Source organism: Aythya marila (assembly GCF_965140915.1).
Source record: "Aythya marila genome assembly, chromosome: 14".
NCBI classification, from domain to species: Eukaryota; Metazoa; Chordata; class Aves; order Anseriformes; family Anatidae; genus Aythya; species Aythya marila.
This window is the reverse complement of record NC_139055.1, coordinates 5,246,194-5,269,295: the sequence shown is the minus strand read 5'-3', so window position 1 is coordinate 5,269,295 and position 23,102 is coordinate 5,246,194. Positions and strand designations below refer to the sequence as shown.

Below are 23,102 nucleotides of genomic sequence, written 5' to 3'. Positions count from 1 at the left end.
CTAATTTCCCTTTACTAACTTAATGCTGACTGCTTGTGCTTCACTGAATGTGGAAATGAATTTACAGGGGATCAGAGTCTTGTGCTATTAAATTTGTTACCTTGTTTTGAAGTGATTGAAACAGGAAGAATGATGAAATTAGCTATTATAATTCTGGTAGCTACATAAGGAAATAATGGCCATTGTCATGCTGTCTGTAGTCCCCACAGATTTGGCTAGGATTCTGAAATCCAAGGAATCAGATTTAGTGCACATTTCTTAATGAATGAGGCTACTCACTTTTTTTATGATCTTACCTTTGTGGCTGAGTTATTGATTCATGCAAAAGAATTAGAGGAATGGCAAATAACCCCTCTAAAGAACATCTATCTTGTTTTATGTAGTCCTAAAGTACAGACAAGATGTAATTTTTTCTTTCTGGAATTTGTGTGTGTTCTTGGCAGGGGAGTGTGTACCAAAGTCAGTGTAACTCACCTGTATAAATGGATAATGATACAGAAAATAAATAAATCCTACTCTTGTGTTCTTACAGATATCTGTATAAAAAAATCCTTGATTTTAGTTGATTGTTATGAAGTCATTTAAACTTCATAGGGAGTACTGTCAGTAGTTTTTTGGAACATAACTGCCATGCCTGTTTTATGTATGTTTCTTTATAGCTCAAGCATTGCCATTTAGGTTTAAAACAAAGATAACCTGTTCTTCATGGACATTAACATGTGATATGACTTGCTGTCTGTGTTTTAGTAATATCTATGCTACTCTTTAGCTTCCATAGATCAGAAAGAAGATAGTTTTCCCACATAATCTCACAAGATGATTGGGGTAGCCATGTGGATTTAGCACAACATCCTGGCACAAGATTCTAATAAGGATATGCAGTGAATGAGTTTAGGCAATTTTACAGTAAGAATTGGGCTTTTTTACTGGGAAGACAGTTCAGGAGACTTAAATCAGGATACGCTCTATACCACAAGCTAATAGCTCAAATGACTCAAAACTTCATTGTTATAACACTTTTTGATATTGTTCCTGTGGTGTCCACAGTGCTTGCTTTTTTTCCTTTGTCTGCCTGTTGCTGCAGCTAATCTTTAAAAATGAATAGCTTTTTGCCTGGTGGTGGTCTAGTAGGATCCATTTGTCCTTGATTAGAAGATTGAATCATCCCTGAAGTACTATGGAGAATGGAAGCCATTCCTTAAATATTGCAGTTATGTTGGCTTACACTTGATCCACCAGGAAAACAGTTCTGCTCTGGGTTCAAAGTTAAAAACTGTCAGGATTCTTTCCTATTCACAACTGTACATCTGTTTGTTTTTCTCATGTATCGTCTGCTAAAGTCAGTGTAAATTTCTAATAAGTTTTCTGAAGACTGAGCTTGAAGTGAGCTTTCTTTCACCATGGCTGAGTGCTGCAGAGACCATTCAAGTAATGTTTCAAGCAAAGAAAGTAATTTCATTTGTGTTTAATGTAATTAAAAAGTAAATCACTCTTCCCCCTCAGTAAATTTGAATCTTTTTTTTTTTTTTTTGTTATTTACCTATTTCTCTAAATTTGAACCTACGAAATCTAAATCTTTCTACTGAAGTAGCATAACTAAATGCAATTCTGAATGAATGTGAACTGCAAGTTGTGCAGCCACTTACCTTCAAAAGTGCCTGCAGCCTCATGAGAAAATAAGTTTTAAGAAACTCTGTGATTAAAGAGATGATCCCTTTTTCCTAAGTAACCCTGAAACACTCAAAGGAGTTAGGAAGAGCACGTCTGATACGGGACTTCAATTCTGACATAAGCTTCACAGTGTCTTGTAATACTGCAACTACTGAATTATCTCAGATGTTGTGTTAACCTTTGGAAGAGGTTGTGGAATGTTCTTCATAAGTAACCTAGTGCCTCTTAGTTCTTTTACCTGTTTGCTCTCTGCAAGTACAGATACTGGATCAGGTCAAGAATTTCTGTGGCACAAAGTTGAAACACCTTTCAGCAGCTGGGGACAAACTGAGCCCGTGTGCCAGTATGCTTCTCCAATGCTAGCAGAGTTTGTATTAAATTTAAGTAGAGGCAACTTTTGTCTTGAAGCTGTAGGAACAAACGTGAATCCTCCGTCTTGCTGTTCAACAGCTCCCTGAAGGGGAGCTCTCTTTTCCTCTTTAGGTTGTTTTTCCACCCCTGCAAAGACAAAACAATGTTTTATACTCATCGAGTAGAGAAAAAGCAAGCTTCTAGCTTCAAGTGAGGAAGGAAGGTGTCAAGATAACTGGGGGAAAAACTCATGTAAACATCAAATGACAAAGCTACCTGAAGAAAAATTATATTGGCAATGGCACTAGAATGAATGTGACATTCATTTAGGTGATTGTCTATCTGTTTGTTCATGTTCCAAGGAGGTGTAGATGAGCAAGCAGTCTTGTTCAGAAAACATTGTATAAAGGTAAATATTGTGCCCCATGGTCTTGTGAAGTCTTTGATAAGTCTGTAGAACATGCCTTGTCTCCTTTCTGCTCCTTGGATAACAGGAAGTTCCTTCTCATTCTTGTTGATTCAGCTATATTATTGTAGTTTAGTATGGATTTAAGTTTAGGGTCTGCTGTTATCATTCCTCTCCCTTTTAAGTTCAGTAACAGTGGTGTTTTTTTTTTTTTTTTTTTTTTTTTTTTTTTGACATTGTATGGCTGTATCAATTTGACTGTATTGGTTTATTTTTTTAAGTAATTCTCAGGATAAGGAAGGGCTGGGCTCTAGTAATTTTCTATTTGTGACATGGACCAAGAAGTTTTGTTTTCAATATTTTTCAATTCTTTACTCAAGAGACCCATAATGTTTTATTTTCAGATCTTCTTTTGGTGTTGTCCAGTCAGATGTATCATTTAATATGTTGAATGGCTTTCAGGAATGGAAAGAACTTGTTCTTTTCCACTGGGAAATGGCCTTGTAAGCAACTGGCATTTTTTGTAATGGCACTAAATACATAATAGATCTACTCTCCCCCTATTATAAGGGGGATAGGTCTGTTGTCTTGTACTAGCAGAGTAAGTTTTGGATGAGTTCTGAGATCCATATCTGTAAAAAGCTGATCCATATCAGCTTTTTTTTTTTTTTTTTTTTTTTTTTTTACCCCAACTGAATCAGTTGTCTCTGTCAGAATAAATTTGTCCTGTGTTTCAGTTTTACACCATCTGTTTGGTGGCTGCAATATGTGTTTTTAATCCTGTGATTGATAGATTTCTGGAGCTTTTAATTAGATTTTTACCTTTCTATCTTGGAGTTGCTTCTTTTTCTGAGACCTTAATCTAATTTTGTCCCTCACAGGGGGAAATCATTTGAACTGATGTTTACGTTCTTTCCTTCCCTGTCACTGATGTAGAGAGCATTTTCAATAAAAAACAGTTATATTAAAATGAAGAAAATACCTTGCTGTTTTAAAACTGGTTTTGACTTGATTTTTCCATCACATTTTTATTAAGATAAATCTGCAAAAACTATGTTGAACTTCTAAATTGATTTCAGAATTTGTCTTGCTTGCAAACGCACATTTCCCTGTATTTTCCTGAAAATTTGTGATACTGTTGCAGAAGCAATTCTTAATTTATGTCAGTAGGACTTTTTTTGGAGAATCCTCAGTGCCTCCTGCAGAGAGAGGTCAGTAAGATTACCTGGCTATTGAACTGTATGGTGAATGATCAGCCTTGTGGAAGTAGTATCAGGTTACTAATGAAGTTCCTCAAACACCTAATATATGTATTTAAAGCCTGAGTAATTCAGACAATTTTGGCAGATAGCATTCTCATTAGGCCAATACCTTACTGGCTGCTACATGTACCTCTGCTCACTTGCATTTGAGGTACGAGGCTGTTAGCAGTGATGCTATCTTTAGGAGTTTAACAGATATGCTTCAAGCCTCTTCTGCTGTGTGGGGGTACTCTAGTCACCTTACGGTGTGACTGTATATGTAGGCAATCACCCAAAAGAACAAGACAAATCAGCTGCCTGTAATTTTTTTCAGAATGTTTTCTCTGTACTGTCACAATCGTACCTGTCTGTGCAGACAGATCAGCTCTTCTATCTTAATCAAGGCTCCATGTGAGAGGGAGGGAGAAACTTCTCTGGAGATTAACACTTTGAAAATCAGTAACTTATTTTAATAGTCTGTGGATGTGGTTGAAGAAGGTGGTGGGTGTTGTTGGCTGGTGACAAACTCTTTCTAGATGTATTTCTTTATTTGGTTTTCCATTTTCATGTTCTTCCATTAGAGGAACTGCCCCCTTTAAAAAGAGAAAAAAAAAAAAATTAAAAGGTAGTTTTGCAATTTTTTCTCTTTTTTGTGATGGCAAATGTAAAATTTTAATGCAAGTTGGGCTACTGTAGAGTTGAGGTCAGTATCTGTACTGATCAATACTGTTTAATTTCTTTGTCTCCATCTCTTTACTTTTTTTTTTTTTTTTTTTTTTTTGGTCTTTGCTGAAAGGCCTTTGGGGCCACCTTTGTTTGTACAATGCTTGATGTGAAGAAATCTTGAATGGTCATAAGGGTCCTTCTAGGCATGATGAAAATGGCAACAGTAATAAATTTCATACTACTGAATTTAAGGTTCCCATATCCAAAATCACAGTCTGTAAAATGCAGGGTTTAATAGCTGGCTCCAAACTGCTTTTCCAAGAGCTGCATTCTGTTAAGGCTGGTGGCTGCTTGATTTGCAGGGAGGAAAGGGGAAAGTATGCTGTCCTGTGAATGAACATTCTCATGAAATGTTTCAAAAGATAGGCACTTCACTACTATGGAAATAATATGCAGAAAGCAGAGGCATAGGTGCATTCTTGTGCATACTAATAGTTAAGGAAATATTTCTCAATCCCTGTTCTTTCGGTTGGTCTTTTCCTTTGTTCCTGTGGCTGGTAAGGAATGTGTTAGTTAACCTGTATAAAATAAACTGATTACTAGATTGCAAGGTATTACTGCCATATGTTTCTATAGGGACACTATAAATAACCTTAATAGTTACAAAAGATACAAATGGTGATCTTGTGAGCCTTACTGACTTTTGCAGGTTGTAATAAAAATAAATGCTTTAAGGTAGTTGAACCTACTCTATTAATGTTTTCACTGAAATCTTTCTTTTGGTATGCACTGGTGAATGATGAGCACTTTCGGTATTTTAACAGCTTTTAAACTTGGGGAAGTAAAAAGTTTTGTTTGGCAAAATGGCTATTAGCAGTGATAGAGTAGCTAGTTTTGCATAGTATGTAATATCAGCCTAATGCAAAAAACTTGGAAAGGTCTTTTCCACAAACAACTTTCCCCAAAGTAGAATAGATTCTAATTCCTACTTTCAGTTTTTCTTCAGAGATTCCAAAAAGGTTATTTGAAAGTGGAAGAAATTACCCTGGAATTTAGTAGTTGAGTTCCTTGGAACATGCAGTTCTTTTAAGGATGGATGACCAAAAACCTCCAACTGTTACACAGAGGTGTCTGTAAGAACATAGTTTCACTTTATATTAGTATTTTTCTCTTACAGTAAGGGAATAGTAAAGAACACAGGATACTTTTCTGCCAAAGATTTCATTGCCCAATCTGTTTGCTTTAGAGTATAATCTGCAAAAGAAATCTCATGTAGCAGATGTAGTCACATCAAGCCCATTAAAATTACCACTGCTTTTGCGTTGGTCATCCACAGATATGGAGACACTGAAGTGTAATACAGTTGTGTTGTTCAAGGATCACTTAGATCACTTTTTAGCAAGGAAAAGGTGCACCCTGAAAGCAGTTCAAATGTATTGTATCTTCCTGTTAGTCATGAGACATGCTTTGTGTTGGACTTGAATAGAGTTTTAGGGATTTAGGGATTTTTCCCCTGAAATTTATTTTGTCTGTATAGTGGTATTGTTTTGATTGGAACAGGCATTATATTAAACGTGTTTTGAAATGCTGATTTCAGAAAATGCTGGATGAAACATGTTGGCTTGGTGATGGTGGTAGTGGTTACAACATCACTTAGTGAAGTGAGAACTGGGTTACAGGCTTCACTGAAATAGCTGTAGAGTGACGAGAAGAGGCTAGCAGTCTCCTCTTGAAGTTGTAGAGCTGGTTAGAGATGGTGTTTTAATAATATAGCTGGGGAGGAAAAGAGAATTCATTAGAAGGAAATAGTACAGGGAAGTAATGGTGCATTTCTGAAATGCCTAACTGCAGTAGGGTGGTAAACTGGAGACAAGAATACAGTGGTGACACAAAGCCCAGAAGTCAAGCTCTTGAGCAAAGAAAGTTTGTTTTCCAGAAATGGCAGTGGATATTGTGAAGCAAAGCCATAAGGCAGAGGCTGGTTCTTGAGGCTGAGAAACACATCTGGATATAAGTTTCTCAGATAAGAATGTGAAAGTATAAGAAACAGGCCTGCAATCCTTTGGAGTAGTGATTTTTAATAGCTAACATATGAAAACGCAGCAAAAGATGAGGAGCAATCGTGTGTGTGTATTTTTCCTGGGAAGTTCTCTAGTTTAATTGCTCATGAAGATTGTTAGAAGTTGGAAATGAATTATTCCCAGTTGAAGTTAACTTCATTTTACAAAATAATTGTTTTCCAAGGTTATTCTTTCATTGTTCTTAAGTATGTAAGAGTCTTAGTGCAAAATGGTTTTCATAATCATGAGTAGTTTCAGCAAGTCAAAATGTCAAATACATGTGCTTGGTCTTTTTCAGAAACAAATGAATTTTGTGTCCATTTAGCAAACACGGTAGAATCTATTTAATTTCACTCTAGAAAATATAGTTGGATGAGGATGGGGGATAGGGAAAGGGGGAATATACTTGAAAATGAAGAAAATTGTTTGTGGTTGTAACATCTGAATGCTAACTTTGTCAAGCAAAACATCCTTCAAAATTGCATTTTATTTACTAAAACTGTTCTACATCTTTTACTGCCACTCCTTGGCTTAATCTTCTCCTTAATGGCTACAGGAGATGTGTATATTCGGCATGGTACTTCTTAGAAGGGATAGAGTTGGTGAAACAGGATGTTTCTGAATTTAAAAGTAAAGGAAAAAAAATCCAACCTCTTTTACACTTCCATGAAAAGATCTCCTAAGAAGAGTTTCTGATCTGTGCATATCTGAAAGTGAACAAGGAGTTGAAGTCAGTTCTGTTTTCTTTTCAGACTTCACTAAGATCATTGATGTTTGTTGGTAGAACACTTTTCTCAGGCCATCAAATGTTACAGTAGCCATCATAATAGATGCAGGTGTGAAATATCTGAAGTCCTAAACATCTAATTGTATTGGTGAAGAGCAGCTAAACAGATGATCAGATTGTTTACCGAATTATATTCAGTAATATACAATGTAGTTAAATGAAATACATACTTGTATATAAACATGAGATATTGCCTCTGAAATAAATTAATGTGAGTTTTCCTGAAATTTACATGTAGGTTTTTTGTTGTTGTTGTTGTTTTTTTTCCCCAAATGAGCATGCAATACTTGACAGTATATAGATTTCAGAATATAAAATGAATGAAAAGGCCAAGAAGTCAGGGAGAAGAACAATCTTGTGAAGAATAGTAACCTTTGTCAATCCTGGTTTCTTGCTTTGTCTACCATTTTTTAAGTCCCTAATTAACATTAAAGTAGCATTAAACAACTGGAGAAATTCTTAAAAAAAAAAAAAAAAAAAATTGGAGAAATATTCAAGTTAGCCATAAGTTGTAGTGAAGATTTTGATGCCAAATGGGATGAAGATTGAAGTGCAGGCACTTATTTATGTTCTGAAAAGACCATTTGGGCCATGCTTTTATTTAACTATCAAATGGGCGAAGTTTGACATTCTCTGGCTTCTACCTGTGTAACTGTTTAGTCTTTGCAATAGCAAAGGACTGATGTAACAGCCTTTCATATCCAACCAGCTGGTATGTTTTGGTTATGAAAGATGAGACAGTTACAGTAGTTAAGTAGGAATGGTTAGTTATACGAATTCAAGAACTGAAAAGAAATAACATGAAAAAATGTTTTTGTGTCTGTGACTGTTAACCTTAATTGTGTGGTATTTTTTTACTTTGGGTGAATGAAAATAATACTTAAACTAAAATGACACAGTACTTGTTGCTCTTTATAACGTATAAACATCCTGTTTTCTGCATATTAAATAACGTTTCTGTACCAACTGTTTTGAAGTATTTTCCATCTTTTATTTTGTGCTTTACTTTTAAAGCTTTCTGCTAAACCCCATCTCACCCCAATGGTAAATCAACAAACCAGTGTTTTAATCCCTTCTGTGTGGAAAAGATAGACTCATAGAATCATTAGGGTTTGAAGGCACTTCAGGAGATCTCTTAGTCCAGCCTCCACTCAAAGCAAGGTCTCCATGAAATTCAGACTAGGCTTCTCAAGGCTTTGCCCAGCTGAGTCTTGAATATCACAGGGCCTTTGTGCAACTCATTCTCCAGCTTAGCTGTCCTTATAGTAACAGATTTTTGTTTATTTTTTATATAAACAGGTGGAATTTTCCTTGTTCCAGTTTACAGTCATTGTGTCTTCCTCATCCTGTACCTTCATAAAGACCCTTGCTCCATCTTCTGAGAAACCTCTCCTTAGTTATTGGAAGACTGGTATTCAGTCACCCCAATGCCTGCCCTTCTTCAAGATAAACAAATTAAGCTTCCTTAGACTCATTGTGCGTAGTCAAGTCTTGATCATTTCAGTGGTCTTCTGTTGGGCTTGGTGAAGTTTATTAGCATCTTTCTTGGACTGAGGAGTTCCAAAATGGACACAGTATTCCAGATGCACTTAGGACAGACAATATCCACTGTTTTCCCTCAGTCCATAGAAGTTGCTTCAGCATAGAAGGCAGTTAGGTTGTTCAAATCTGATTTAACCTTGGTAAATCTGTTGGCTATTTTCAGTCACCTTCTCTGTGCCCAGAAATTGCTTTCAGTAGTATTTGCTCTATGATTTTTTCAGGGACCAAAGAGAGGCTGATGCTGACCATCCTGTACTTCACCGTACTGTTCTTTTTTTTTTTCCATTTTTTGAAGACAAATTGAGTATTTGCCTGTATTAAAGATGGCACTTCAAGGTGGCACTTCATGAGACAGATCTCTCTGCACACCCGGATAGAAGCTACCTGTTCCCACTGGTCAGGATTTCTGAGGAGAGACTGAACTCAATCCTCTGCCACTACTGTTTATTCCACTCCTTCTTGAAACTTGTGTTTCACCACTAAGACTTACGAGTCTGTGTCCATGAAGACTGTCCTCTACCATCTCATTTACACTGGAGCTCAGTTGTGAGATGTGTTAAGCCAAGGTTGGCTTCTGATACACCTGCTCATTTTTCCCCATTAGCTGGATGGAGTGTTGTTGTGCTGTTATTTCAGGTTGTTTTGCACAGCATGTCCCCTGCGATTCCCTTGAATTCTGAAAAATTGATTTCTGCTCTTCTGAATGCCAGTGCCTATGCACTTCTACTTATCTTCCTCACACACCTCACTGTTTTGAACATCATTTTTCTGTGGTCACTCAAGCCAGAGATGCTACAGACTTATCACACCCCCAAACACCTCATCATTTGTGAGTGGTAGATCAGGAAAGCTTCACCCCTGGTTGGCCCATCTAGCATCTATGTTGAGAAATTGTCTGACGCTATCAAGAAAGCATCCTGACTTGTTTGCCTACTCTGTGCTGCCTTTCCAGCACATGTCACAGAGATTCAAGTCCCTTATAAGAACCAAGGTGTGCGACCTGGAGGCTCCCTGTCATTGCTTAAAGAAGAGCGTTCTCTTATTCACCCTGTGTGGGTGGTTGGTAATGAAGTTCCGCCATGATGTGTCTTTCACTACTTGTCCCCTGATCCAGGCTGGCACATCTCAGCGAGCTTCTCAACAAGTCTGTAGAGCACCTCCAGACAATTGAGCTGATCCTCCTCACAAAGAGGAACCTCTCTTTCTGCTCTTCCTTGCTTCTCTTTGAGAACCCTTTATCATCAAACACAGGTGTGACGGCATGAGCTATTCCACCACATGCTGGTTATTCTGATGATGTATATCTGCATCTGTGACAAAAACTTTAGTTCTTCCTGCTTGTTTCACAAGGTTTGTATTTCTGTAGTACTGCTTGAGGTTGGCCCTCTTTCAAGCTGTTTCATCCTTCCTGCAGACTGTCTGTCATGTACAGATGATGTGACCATGTGATGTTTGGACTGGAAAGTAACGACAGAACTTTGGGGGAAAAGCGGAAGGACATGCGAGTATAAAACTTACTCTCAGAATGTTATTCTGCCAGCATAATATTTTCTTTTTATATAATAAAATCTGCAAGCTATTATAATCAGTCAGGAGTTCCTGCAGTGTGGAACAAATGTATTTTCTTGAAGAAACTACTGAACTTAGCCCATTGTGGTGCTTTATGCACGTCTCAGTTATGGCTTTAAATAGTAATCTACTCAATGGGGAATTTAGCCACTGCAGGAGTTTCAAAAAGGAATTATTCCTGAGTGTTTTTTAGCACCTATAGTTTGCCAAGTCCATTTGTTTATTTTTATAAAGATGAGGACAGAAGTGTGTTGCCTGCAAGCAGTTTCAGATCGTTTGGACTCTTAATGTGGGCTTTTAACCAAACACTACTGTAAAGGGCTTGATAATGGATAGTTTATGCCCAAGATCAGAGCACTTAACCTCTAAGATCAGTTTTCTCATTCCTTCAGACAGAAAGAAAACACTGTTTGAGTCATACCTGAGAGCCTTCTCTAATCTGAAGGAATCATCTCTTATTTTTATTTTTTTTGAATTAAAAGCTGTGTTGTGTAGGTGTGTTAAAGTAGGGTGAGCTGCAGCAGAATTTGTACTTCTCAGGTGTTGTGTGGCTATTCAATTAACATTTAAAACTTTGTGGAGACTGAAACTATCCAATATCATACCTGTGGTACTACCCAACAAGAGCAATAAAATTATTAAATGTTGGATTGTAAAATTACAGTTATTCTGACTTTACATGACTATCAAAGTGACTGGACCTCACTACTGCTGTGTTAACATACTCTGCATGATACTGGTAGTACTGAAGCTATGTGGAATGTTTCTGAATCCTTTCAGGAACTGGTGGTTCTGGCAGGACTTGTTTTTTCTCTACTAATGTTCATCCACATATTACCTGCTCTTACTGTGGAGCAGAGAAGAGGGTCTCTATTCTCCTATCCTGTTACTTTCTTTGTAGTTACTTCTGTAAGATCTCCCCATAACCCTTTATTGAAGTTGAACAAGTGCAGCTCCTTTAGCATGTGTTCATATGCCTTTATACTACTACCTCCTGATCATCGCAATGGCCCCTTGCTTTACTCACTCCAACGTGTTATTGCCTTTTTTTGTGCTGGAGAGCCTGCAACTGGATACAGTATGGCAGATTAACTTCCATAAATCCTGAATACAAGAGGTTAGTCAACTATTTCACCCTGCTGGCTATGATCTTACTATGACAGACTGGTGTAGGGTGGCCTTCATTGCTGCAAGGGCACACTGCATACTCTTGTGTGGCCCACTGAGACTTTGAGATGCTTTATTTATTTATTTATTTATTTTTTGCAAAGCAGTTCCCTGGTCAGTCAGTGACTAGCCTCTAAGTGTTGCAGGGACCAGGGACTTGTTTCCTCCTATGTATGTGACTTTTTTCCCCCTTATGAACTTAATGAGGATTCTGTCAGCCTAACTTTCTGACCTGTACACCTGAATTGAAGGCCTGTCTTTCAGTGCCCTGACTGCTCCCCTTTATTTGATGCTGTCTGTGAACTTGTATGTACTCTGTTCCCCATAACGTCTTTATTAAAGATTACTAAACAACATTGGCCCTACTATTGATTTCAAAGGGACACTACTAGGAACCAGCTGTTAAAAACCTTTTGCCCCCAATGGTCTAGCTAATTTACATGCAGTTTATTATTCATTTATCTGATCAATTTAGATCTAAAAAAGAGTATGGGTGGCAGTCTCTCTGAAATCAAGGTAAAAACATCCTCTGTTCAATCATAGTTTGTGGAGCTAGTCATCTCGTCACATGAGGCAATTGAACATGTTTTAGATGGCTCTGAGAATCCGTGCTGGCTCTTGCCCATGACCTTGTTCTTCATGTCTTTGAGTACGAAAAATATGAAGGAAAGAGTTGGTGACATAAAATGGAGTTCTTATGCTTCTTGAATTTGTACAGTGGAAACAACTAGCAAGAGAGCTAGCTATCTCTAGCTATTTCAACTGTGCAGGATGTTTCTCAAGTAAAATGAAAAGTATGTGTATCACGCTTATTTTAGAAGTGTAGAACGCCTTTAAACTTAATTGTAGAGGGAAATATTTAGAGAATATATCAGTCTTCCCAGAAGTCAGTCAATAAATATTTTTCTCATGCACATTTAAGAAGTGAACTGTTCCTGTTTTAGGAAGAAAAAATAGCTTAATTCTATTTATATAGAAGTGGACTGTATTATCTTCTCTTTAGTAACAACAAGAAAAGATAGCAGCTGAATAGGATTTTGATTTTTTTTTTTTTTTTTTTTGTCTTTCTCTTCACAAGTGAAGTTCATACTTGCCCAAGTGTTTTGGGAATTAATGGATTTTGTAGATTTCATAAAATCTGGTCCTAGGTCTTTATTTCCTGCATTGCATAAGTTGAGATGGAAATATGCTAAATCAGAAGATATGCAGATTTTGCTGCCAGAGGGCTTCAGGGTAATGTTATAATTGAGTCGTTTATCATAGTAACTTTGAAGTTCTTGGACTGAAGGCATGAGAAAATTGCCAAGTGCTTTCCATAGGGAATTGTAGTCATTTAAGGTTAAGAGGCTAGTGGCAGTCCATATGCATTAAAGACAAATTAACTCTATAGCAGGAATTCTGGACACTAGGGTGAAAACAAAACAAACAAACAAACAAAAATCATAACGGGTGTGTAAAGACTGAAAAGGATAGCCAGAAACACATGTAGAAGAAATGGATACATCTACACATGGGAAAGAGTTTTTCTCTTTTTATTGTGTATGGTGCTAGTGTGTTCCCAAATTAAGAACGAAAGTACTCAGAGAGAGAAGGGCTTTACTAAAGAGCCTTTTGCCTCCAACCCCACAGGTAGCTTTGATTAAAAAATAATAATAATAATAAAAAAAATAATAATCAAGAACTCCTCCTGGTTTTAAGCTTCTAGAATGCAGTAGGCATCCAAGTGAATGGTTAACTTACCTGTGAAACTGCAAGTTTCCTCTACTTCAGGTGGTGTGTGTTTGTGTTCACAGTTACCTTGCAAAGTGAATGGGGGTTGGGAAAACAAATCAAACAGGAAAATTTTCAAGGGATGACTCAGCTGTCATTCTAGCAGGTGTTTTGGATTGACCAATTCCTTTAGCAATGTAATGGCAAAACAATGAAGGCCTTGTTTCCATAGATTGTGTGATGCTTGAGTTATTTGCAAGTATTGGGCTAATGTAAGATATCAGTAACTCTTGAGATTCAGGAATATGGATTGAATTGTTATCACTAGAATTTTACTTTCCACATTTTGAATATCTTATTGCCAAGTTGATTTACCATTTGAAGTGCATCCCTTGGACTACGTTACAAATGGAAAAAAAATAATAAGGACTATGGGCTATACCCTTAATAGTGTCACTCTTAAATTCAAAGATAAATTATTTTTCTTCTGTTAACAGAAGTTCCAGAAGTTCATGAATTATGTTCTAGTTGAAGTTTGTTTTGATGTGAGTGCTAGATGGCATGTTAACTCCTTTCCTTTCTGGTTCTTAGGAAAATTCATTTAATGCTTTTTGGATCACATGGAGAATTGGTTTAATGACTTTTTTTTTTTTTTTGAGAGTATTGGGTTTCTTGGTGATTTGTGTATCACAAATATGACACAAGTATCTATATATTTGAGCTGATATGTGGAAGCCACGTTGAATACTTTTCAGGAACAGAACTAGATTTTGGATTAGAGGTTCTATGAGTAGAAATTACTTACCTATATTTGAAGAAGCTGGATAGCAATGAATCCTAGTGCTGTGTAACTTGGTTGAGAGCAGTCTTCTGAAGTGTGTGGCAATTTTTCTAAAATACAGTATGCAGTATCTCTACTGCTTTTATTGAATTCTTTATTAATATAAACAGGAAAACATCTGAGGGCTTGAATGAAGTTGCAGCTGTTGCTCTAGCTTCCCTTCTCTTTGGATAGCAAGTTATTTTCACTTTGTTGTGTATTTTTATTTTATGCCAAATCTTCCCAGGTTAAAGGCAAATGGATTAATAAATATTTTTCAAAAAAATTCCCATATAGGACTTGTAGTATTTAACACTAAGATGCAAAATCAGGTATTGACGTGAAGTTATCTAATATCAGAGATGATCTTCAGTTTTGTTGTTAAGAATATCACTGTGTTTGCCAGTCTGGTACCTCAGAGTTCTCTGAAAGAGAGGATAACTCTGTTGTGCTGGTAACTTTATGGACAATGAATAGCTTTCACCAAATGAAATAATTGGTTTTCTTCTGGAAAGATAATTAAATTTTAAGCAACTTCTTTTCTGACCAAGAGTGAACAGGATTAGGCCTGGCAACTGGTTGTTTTCTATATCAGAAGAAATAGTACCTTAGAAAAATTCTTTGAGTAGAAGCTAGTCTTAAAGCAAATGTTCCACTTGCAGCAAGACCATCAGGTCAAGAGGCTTTCATGTACCTGTTGTGGTAGTTTTACTTGGTTGGACAGCCGAGTTCCGCCACGGCAGCTCTCACTCCCTGGCTGCAGCCTCTGTCAGTGCAGGTCCACCTGCTCCACCGTGGTACCCCATGGGCTACAGGGGGACAGCCTGCTTCACCATGGTACTCACCACAGGCCACACGGGACTTCTTCTCCAGCGCCTGGAGCACCTCTCCTCCTTTTTCACTGATCTTGGCACCTGCAAGGCTGTTTCTTACTCCTCTCTCTCTCCCAGCTGCTGTGTAGCAAAGTGTTTTTTTTTTTTTTTTTTTTCCCTATCTTAAATACTCTCTCACAGAGGTGCAAACAACATCACTTATTGGCCTGGCTCTGGTCAGGAGTGGGGCCCTTATTCCTTATTTAACGTGGGACATATCACAGAATTTCTAGGTTGGAAGAGACCTCAAGATCATCGAGTCCAACCTCTGACCTAACGCTAGCAGTTCCCACTAAACCATATTCCTAAGCTCTACATCTAAACATCTTTTAAAGACCTCCAGGGATGGTGACTCCACCACTTCCCTGGGCAGCCTGTTCCAATGCCTAACAACCCTTTCAGTAAAGAAGTTCTTCCTAACATCTAACCTAAAACTCCCCTGGTGCAACTTTAGCCCATTCCCCCTCGTCCTGTCACCAGGCACGTGGGAGAACAGACCAACCCCTACCTCGCTACAGCCTCCCTTGAGGTACCTGTAGAGAGCGATAAGGTCGCCCCTGAGCCTCCTCTTCTCCAGGCTGAACAAGCCCAGCTCCCTCAGCTGCTCCTCATAGGACTTGTTCTCCAGACCCTCACCAGCTTCGTCGCCCTTCTCTGCACCCGCTCAAGCACCTCCATGTCCTTCTTGTAGCGAGAGGCCCAAAACTGAACACAGTACTCGAGGTGTGGCCTCACCAGAGCCGAGTACAGGGGGACGATCACCTCCCTAGCCCTGCTGGTCACACTGTTCCTGATACAAGCCAAGATGCCGTTGGCCTTCTTGGCCACCTGAGCACACTGCTGGCTCATATCCAGCCGACTATCCACCATCACTCCCAGGTCCTTCTCTGCCAGGCAGCTCTCCAACCACTCCTCTCCCAGCCTGTAGCTGTGCTTGGGGTTATTGTACCCCAGGTGCAGGACCCGGCACTTGGCCTTGTTGAACTTCATGCAGTTGACCTCAGCCCATCGGTGCAGCCTATCCAGATCCTCCTGCAGAGCTTTCCTACCCTCGAGCAGATCGACACATGCACCTAACTTGGTGTCATCTGCGAACTTACTGAGGGTGCACTCGATGCCCTCGTCCAGATCATCGATGAAGATATTAAAGAGGACCGGCCCCAGCACCGAGCCCTGGGAGACACCACTAGTGACCAGCCTCCAGCTGGACTTTACTCCATTTACCACGACTCTTTGGGCCCGGCTATCCAGCCAGTTTCTAACCCAACGAAGCGTGCGCCAGTCCAAGCCAAGAGCAGCCAGTTTCTTGAGGAGAATGCTGTGGGAGATGGTGTCAAAAGCCTTGCTGAAGTCAAAGTAGACCACATCCACAGCCTTTCCCTCATCCACCAAGTGCATCACTTTGTCATAGAAGGAGATCAGGTTCGTCAAGCAGGACCTGCCTTTCATAAACCCATGCTGACTGGGCCTGATTGCCTGCTTGCCCTGCAAGTGCTGCGTGATGACTCTCAAGAGGGTCTGCTCCATGAGCTTCCCTGGCACTGAGGTCAAACTGACAGGCCTGTAGTTTCCTGGGTCTGCCCTCCGGCCCTTCTTGTAGATGGGCGTCACATTTGCTAGCCTCCAGTCAACTGGGACCTCCCCCGATAGCCAGGACTGCTGATAAATGATGGACAGTGGCTTGGCCAGCTCCTCTGCCAGTTCTCTCAGTACCCTTGGGTGGATCCCATCCGGCCCCATCGACTTGTGCACATCCAAGTGCCGTACCAGGTCACCAACCAGTTCTTCGTGGATAGTGAGGGCCACATCCTGCTCCCCATCCCCTTCCACCAGCTCGGGGTACTGGGTATCCAGAGAACAACCGGTATTGCCGCTAAAGACTGAGGCAAAGAAGGCATTGAGCACCTCCGCCTTTTCCTCATCTCTTGTAACTAAGTTTCCCTCCGCATCCAGTAAAGGATGGAGATTCTCCTTAGTCCTCCTTTTTGTGTTGATGTATTTATAAAAACATTTTTTTGTTATATTTTTTTATCTCTGAATTCTTGCAGAAGCTACCCCTGTGGCCCCACTGCTACCAAAACCTTGCCACACCTGTGAACTTGTACAGTGCCCATAGCTGTAGCTCACAGGCTTAATAAAAAGAAGAGAAAAACAACAAGAACAACAATAAAAAAAAAAGGTTACAAGTTGCACTGAGAACTAACCATTTCTTACCATTTAATAAGACTTGATTTTGGCATTGGGATCTCTGTTTTTTATTCTGTGTACCTAGAAGGCATAGGTCAGCAACCAGAACTAGCTTCAAAATCAACAATTTAATTAAAAATAATAATTATATATATATATATATATATACATGCTACATAAACATAGTCTAGGAAGAAACGAGAAGGAATTAAGTTGGGGATTCACCTGGATATATTCAAGATACACAACTATGATGAGAGATGAAATTTTGGATTACTTCAGAGACTAAAATCAAGAAGCAAATTGACAGTTGAGTAATAGGAACTTGCTAAAATATGCAAGTGTTTATTGAATTTTTGCATCCTTGTGTATATAAGGATTTTGTATGTATAAGGTCAAGGGTAGGTGTTGGGAAGACAAACGTCTAGGCATTTTGGAAGTGTTGGGTGGCTCAGAAGAATAATTGTCAATGGAAATTGAAGTGATGTATCAAGAGGAAGTCTATCTAGCACTTCTAGTGCTGTTGGAAGCCACATAATGGCACGCTCCAGAGAGTTTTGGAGACTCCTGAAAATATTTAAATGTCTGGCTAAATTCATCAGATTGTCTTGAGAGAAGAATGAAAGATGAAGCAATTCAGAGGAATTCCTGCTATGTAGAGGGATGTGCTCCAGTTGCTCCAAACGTCCCTGTTTGTAATAAGTATATACATTGTGTAACTTAGTCGTCATCATCTACAAAATATGTATTGAATTAAATTGTTATTAGAACATAGCAGGACATGTTTATGAGTAAGGCTTCCTTTAATAGTTCAGTCTGAACTCACTTTCAGTAAGTGAAGCCTTGTACAATTCTAGTCCAATTCATATTTCTACTCCCACTGAAATAATTGCTTCCATATCTGTTTTCTTAAAGCTGCCACTACACCTGCATTGTCTTTAGCATACTTTATGCTAAAAAGAAAAATAGTTTGACAACAGAGACTTAATATCAAAAGCTCCAGGCTCTTTTCATTTTAATGAGTGCCGTCAACTGATCTGATGCCAGACCAGAAGAGATCTATCTTTCATAATGGTGTTTTCTTAGATTTGTTTGGAACGATATTATATGAATGTGAAATGACAAAGAGTTGCAGCTGGGCTGGTATATGCATGGGGCAAGATCGAGATTTTGAGTAAGATCTAAGATCCACTTGGCCCCACAGAATATTCAAAATTTAGGAATTTTGCACAATAAGCATTTAATTTAGAATGAATGTATCTGCAGATAGGTACTTGTTTAAGCTAAATATAAATCAAATTCACCTTTGCATTATAATTTTTTTCCATGTCTTTGATCCAAACCATTTCTTTTCAAAGCTGGTTGTGTGTTTGCTTCCAACAATTCCTATCAACCATGGTGTATTTGAAAGTCAACCAAGGCTAGATGTTAAGGTTTAGCTTTTTGTAGTTGAAACCCACTAGTGGTCTCATAATCAGCTGGCAAACTTTTATAAAGGAAATATAAAATATTAAGTTGCCCACAAATACCAGCTGTAAACCACTGAAGTCTGCAATAGTTCAATAACTTCATAGTAACAAAGTTTAATTGACTAATACAGTAACTTGTGGCAATGGTCTTTTTTTTTTTTTTTTTTTTTTTTTTTTTTCCTCAGCAGTGCTAGACCTACTCTGAACAGGAGGAGGAAGTGTTACATAGTAGTACATCAGGGCTTTAGCCTGTTTTTCCTCAAATGGCGGACAAGCCTCGAGGGAGAGCTTACTGGAACAGGTAAATGCTCAGATGGCAAATACAGCTTTTTAAAGCAGAGGAGGCAGTTATCAATAAAATCCAAATTGGCTTAAGGAAAGTGAACTTAATGAAGAAGCATTCTGTTAAAATTAGAGAATTGTCCAAGTAACTTTACTTACAGAAACGGATACTATATCTTAGCTGCTGATGTTCAGAAGGCTTTAATGGAACGGTTGTTTTTATGTGTATGGTATAGGCTGTGTCAGTCTGAAGGAGTGGAATAAACAGTAATCTCAATATATCTATATTGATCAAAGAATATTTAAGAAAGTCTTTCTCAGCATAGAGGGGTGCAGAACTCACTGGGAGGAGCATGCTGAGTAGCAGGAGTGCTCTTGGGGCTGAAAAAAGAGAGGGATGGATCTCTTGTGGGGTATCAGGCTCAGACTTGAAGGGGAAAAAACTGCTTTGTATGTGTGACAGGAATGACACTCTGCGTACAGGTGTTCAGGCTGAGTAAATGTGCTATGCTGAGAAATGAGGCTTACCAAAATAGGCAAAAAAGTGGGTCGCTGACCTTGTTGATGTGTGTACCTCTTAGCTGGCAATTGGAGAATTCTGAGCAGCTGCATGCTGTGTTTTGGTAGAATGTTTCCGAGACACAGGCAAGGAAAAATTTCTGAGGGAATGACATAAAAAGCAGAGGGGAAACAACATGCAAATAAACCATGAAGCTATTTATGTGTTGCTTACTCCAGAGTTGATTCTTCTCAGTGATTTTTGTTGTCAGGTCACCCTGGTGCACCAGTGAGTAGTTAATGATGCACCAGGGTAGAGGAATTGAGCTGGGAGCCCAGAGGAAATCAAGCTGGAAAATCTGAAAAATGTAGGCAGTGACTGAAAGGTATTACCCATGAAAAGAGTGATTCAGTGGTTCTTACATACAGTGAAAGTGTCCTGTAATTGTGTTTTTTTTTTTTTTTTTTTTTTTTTCCCCCTCCCCAAAACAGGTATTTTCTTAAATATGATCAACCTAGGTCTGTCAAAGGTAATGTTTCTTTTATTTTTTTCTTGCAGTTAAAATATAGGGATTCTCCCCATACCCACATTGGTTTGCATCTGAGATTTAGGGAAAACATGAGGAAAACAATCATGTATGTTTACAAATATGAGGCGTTATTTTCTCTAACAAACAAGTACAATTACCTCTGCTAATCTAAATATTTAAGTTTTTGATAAACGAAGGATAGCATTCATATTAGAAGAAACTTTGTTTTCATGGTTAGGAGGAGTTGGGAAACATGGTAGGTATACTAAGAAATCAGTTCTGTTTCTTCTCTGAATGTTGAAAATGTACCTTTCAATGAGCTTAAATTTATAAATTTGTAACTTGCCTTTTCTTTGAGTTTCACAGCAGAAAAAAATGGCATTAGTTACCATGACAATTACCTTTCATTTAATGGCTTAATGCTTAATGTCAGTGGAGGAAAAAAAAAAAAAAAAAAAGATTGATTCAAGGTACATAATTTTATTATTTTTTTCTTGAACACTCACATATTTCTTATTAGTATTGCATCTATCCCACTAATAGGGTCTGATGTGAGGTGAAAGAGGACTGGGTTAGGTAGCAGCCATGTTGGAGGGCTTGTATGGAATTGTATGTGTGCTGGAAAATTACTGGAAGTTGTGCCAGGCAGGAGGCAGGAATTTTTTTTCCTTTTTTTTTTTTTTTTTTTAGTACCTGTAGGAGGGTATATGAAAGATTGCAAATCATTTAGCTCTCCTCCACACTTTGAGAGCTTTCTTATTTTGTCTGTAGTACTACTTGTCAGGCACTTAAAAGCCATCCAAGGACAGCTATCTAGGCAGCCTCTTTCAGAATACAAAGGTGACGGTTGAGGCATTCATGGGAGTTCTGAGTTCTGCCCCTTCCTTGGACTCTTTTTTGTACCTACAGAACTAATAACTTGAAATAGTACTTAAGAACATCTACCTATGTTTCAGAAAATATTTCATGGTCGAGGTTTGAGATGATTGTGAAATGTACTTAAAAATAGTAGTTACCTTCTTGTTGAATCTTATTAGAAATTGAAAAGAAGAAATTTAAATGTAAGAAATTTAAAATTCAAGAAGAAAAATAATGCAAATTAATGCAGGAACTATGGTAAAATTGAATTTCTTAAGACAAGTCCCTACTTCCTGTTGTGAACTTGTGACGTCATTGTCTTTTAACAAATCAACATCTAGCCCCATGACTAGTTTTTCATCTTAGACTATTTTCATGCAGTGGCACTAGACAACAAAATTTGTTGGAATGTTATTGCTTACCATCTCATGGTCTTTAGAATGCTACCCAGTGCTTTATTGGCCTGAGAAGTGTTAACCCAAATGCTTGCTTTTTAAAATATATTTAGCAGCTTTTTACTAGGCATAAAATGTGACTCAGAAGAAGAAAAAAAATACTCCAGTATTAAAAAAAATAATAATACTTTTAAAGAAGGCTTCTTTTATCTAGGAAAATCTGACTATAAATTTGTGTTGTTACGCTGGAGAAGTATACCTGTTTTAGTTCTAAGTTTGCTGAATACTGCTTATTTTAAAATATGCATGGTTGAATATGAGGAAAAAAGGCTAGCTGTTTGTCTTGTCCCTGGTGGTTATCACTAGATTGATTTACTCAATCTGTACAGGGGAAAAAAAAAAAGGCAAAACAACTGAAAGTGTTTTTTTGTTGTTGTTGTTTGTTTGTTTGTTTGTTTTTTGGGGGGTGGGAGAAGGGGGTAGGTTCCTGGTCAAGGCAAATCCAAGAGTCAAGACAACATATGATATAGTGCACCAATATCAGCAGGTGCTGTTTTGAAGAAAAAGAAGACACCTAACCAGTCCTCTGAAATGACAGAAAGATTTTATATTGGGAAATGAGGAGTTAGACTCAGTTGTTATGATTGTCAGAAAAAATGGCTGATAGTGTAGTGAGACTTAGCCTTAAGCACAGAACTAATCTTGCAAGAAGGATTGATTTATGAATTCCTTTATCTTCACTTTGATTCAATTTTGATTTAAGTAGAATTTGTCTTAGAAGCAAACACTATTTTATTTGGATATTTAGTCTATCAAGATACAAGTTTAAGTGTGAAATTCTTTTGTATTTTGGGTGTGCTCACTCCAAAGAAAAGCAGACAGCTCAAGGTCTGCTTACAATGGTTTTTCCTGTTGCGGAAAAAATACCGGTTACTTATTAATTTGGAATCTAGAGCATAAATTAGCACACATTGAAACAGTGCAGGAGGTAGTACTTGGTTAAGTGACTACATGAGGAAAATGTGTTGTCGCATAGCATGTGTGTCATAAAATTGAAAGTTCAAGTAAAGACAGAAGACACAAATTGGCAAGTTCTGATTAACATAGGAAACAGGTCAGTGTGATTAACGCTTTTTCAAACAGTGATAACATTTCACTGGTTATCTTCTGATAACCAGCATTTCCAAAAAAATGAGGTGAAGAGCTGCCTAATGCTGCGTTTGGCAGGGAGCTATTCTAAAACTTGGCAAATCTTCCAGTCATTTGGGTGACACCACGCCTCCACTAACCAAAGCTGGTAGTTCTGTGCTCAGGCTCTACAGCAGCTTCTGCAGCAGGCTAGACTCAAGCAGGCTTAGTACAACTCCAGAGCCCAATTTTAATTTTTAGGGCAGAGTGCTGCATTTCAGCTGTGTTGTACAGATTGGGTCTTGAATTTTAGCCTCTTAAAAGATTGTAGTCTTGAGGAATAAGTAGATGATGAGCAGATCATATACTTATCATCAGATCATAATGGAAGCATGAGTTTGTACAATTTGAACAGCTGATAGATGGTGCACTGATGGAGATAATTTCTCCTAACAGAATTTGGATGTTGGTTACTGTGTCTGAATGTTGTGTTTGTTTTTTTCCCCCTCCAGTGATCTAGAAAAAAATAATATCACAAGAATCACAAAGATGGACTTCGCAGGGCTGAAGAATCTCCGTGTCTTGTGAGTATAACAGAAAACTTAACTTTCTTGAAAAGACTATTTTGGGTTGCTAGTACTAAGGATGATCATATGTTAGTAATTTCTGTACATTATTCAGTTAGTGGTATTTTAAACCAGGCAACTGGAACAGTTTGTGATGTGAAAAAAAATTTAGTTCCACGTTGAAGTCCAAATGCCATTTCAGAGCTGTTTAATTGTGTTTCTTACTAGCTTTTAACAAGTACTGTGAAGTGGACTAAAATTCTTACCACTTATGTATGAATAAATTGTATTGGAACACCAGCAAGTAGGACTTGCAGATTTTGTTGA

General features: G+C 38.1%; 1 protein-coding gene across 1 annotated transcript in view; it reads left to right on the top strand.

The window, feature by feature from the left end:
* The window catches only part of SLIT3 (slit guidance ligand 3), a 522,803-nt gene that overhangs the window by 5,532 nt on the left and 494,169 nt on the right, over positions 1-23,102 (top strand). Inside the window, exon 3 of the mRNA XM_082771405.1 lies at positions 22,722-22,793. Within this exon, the coding sequence (XP_082627531.1) occupies positions 22,722-22,793 (72 nt within the window). The remainder of the gene's footprint in view (positions 1-22,721; positions 22,794-23,102) is intronic.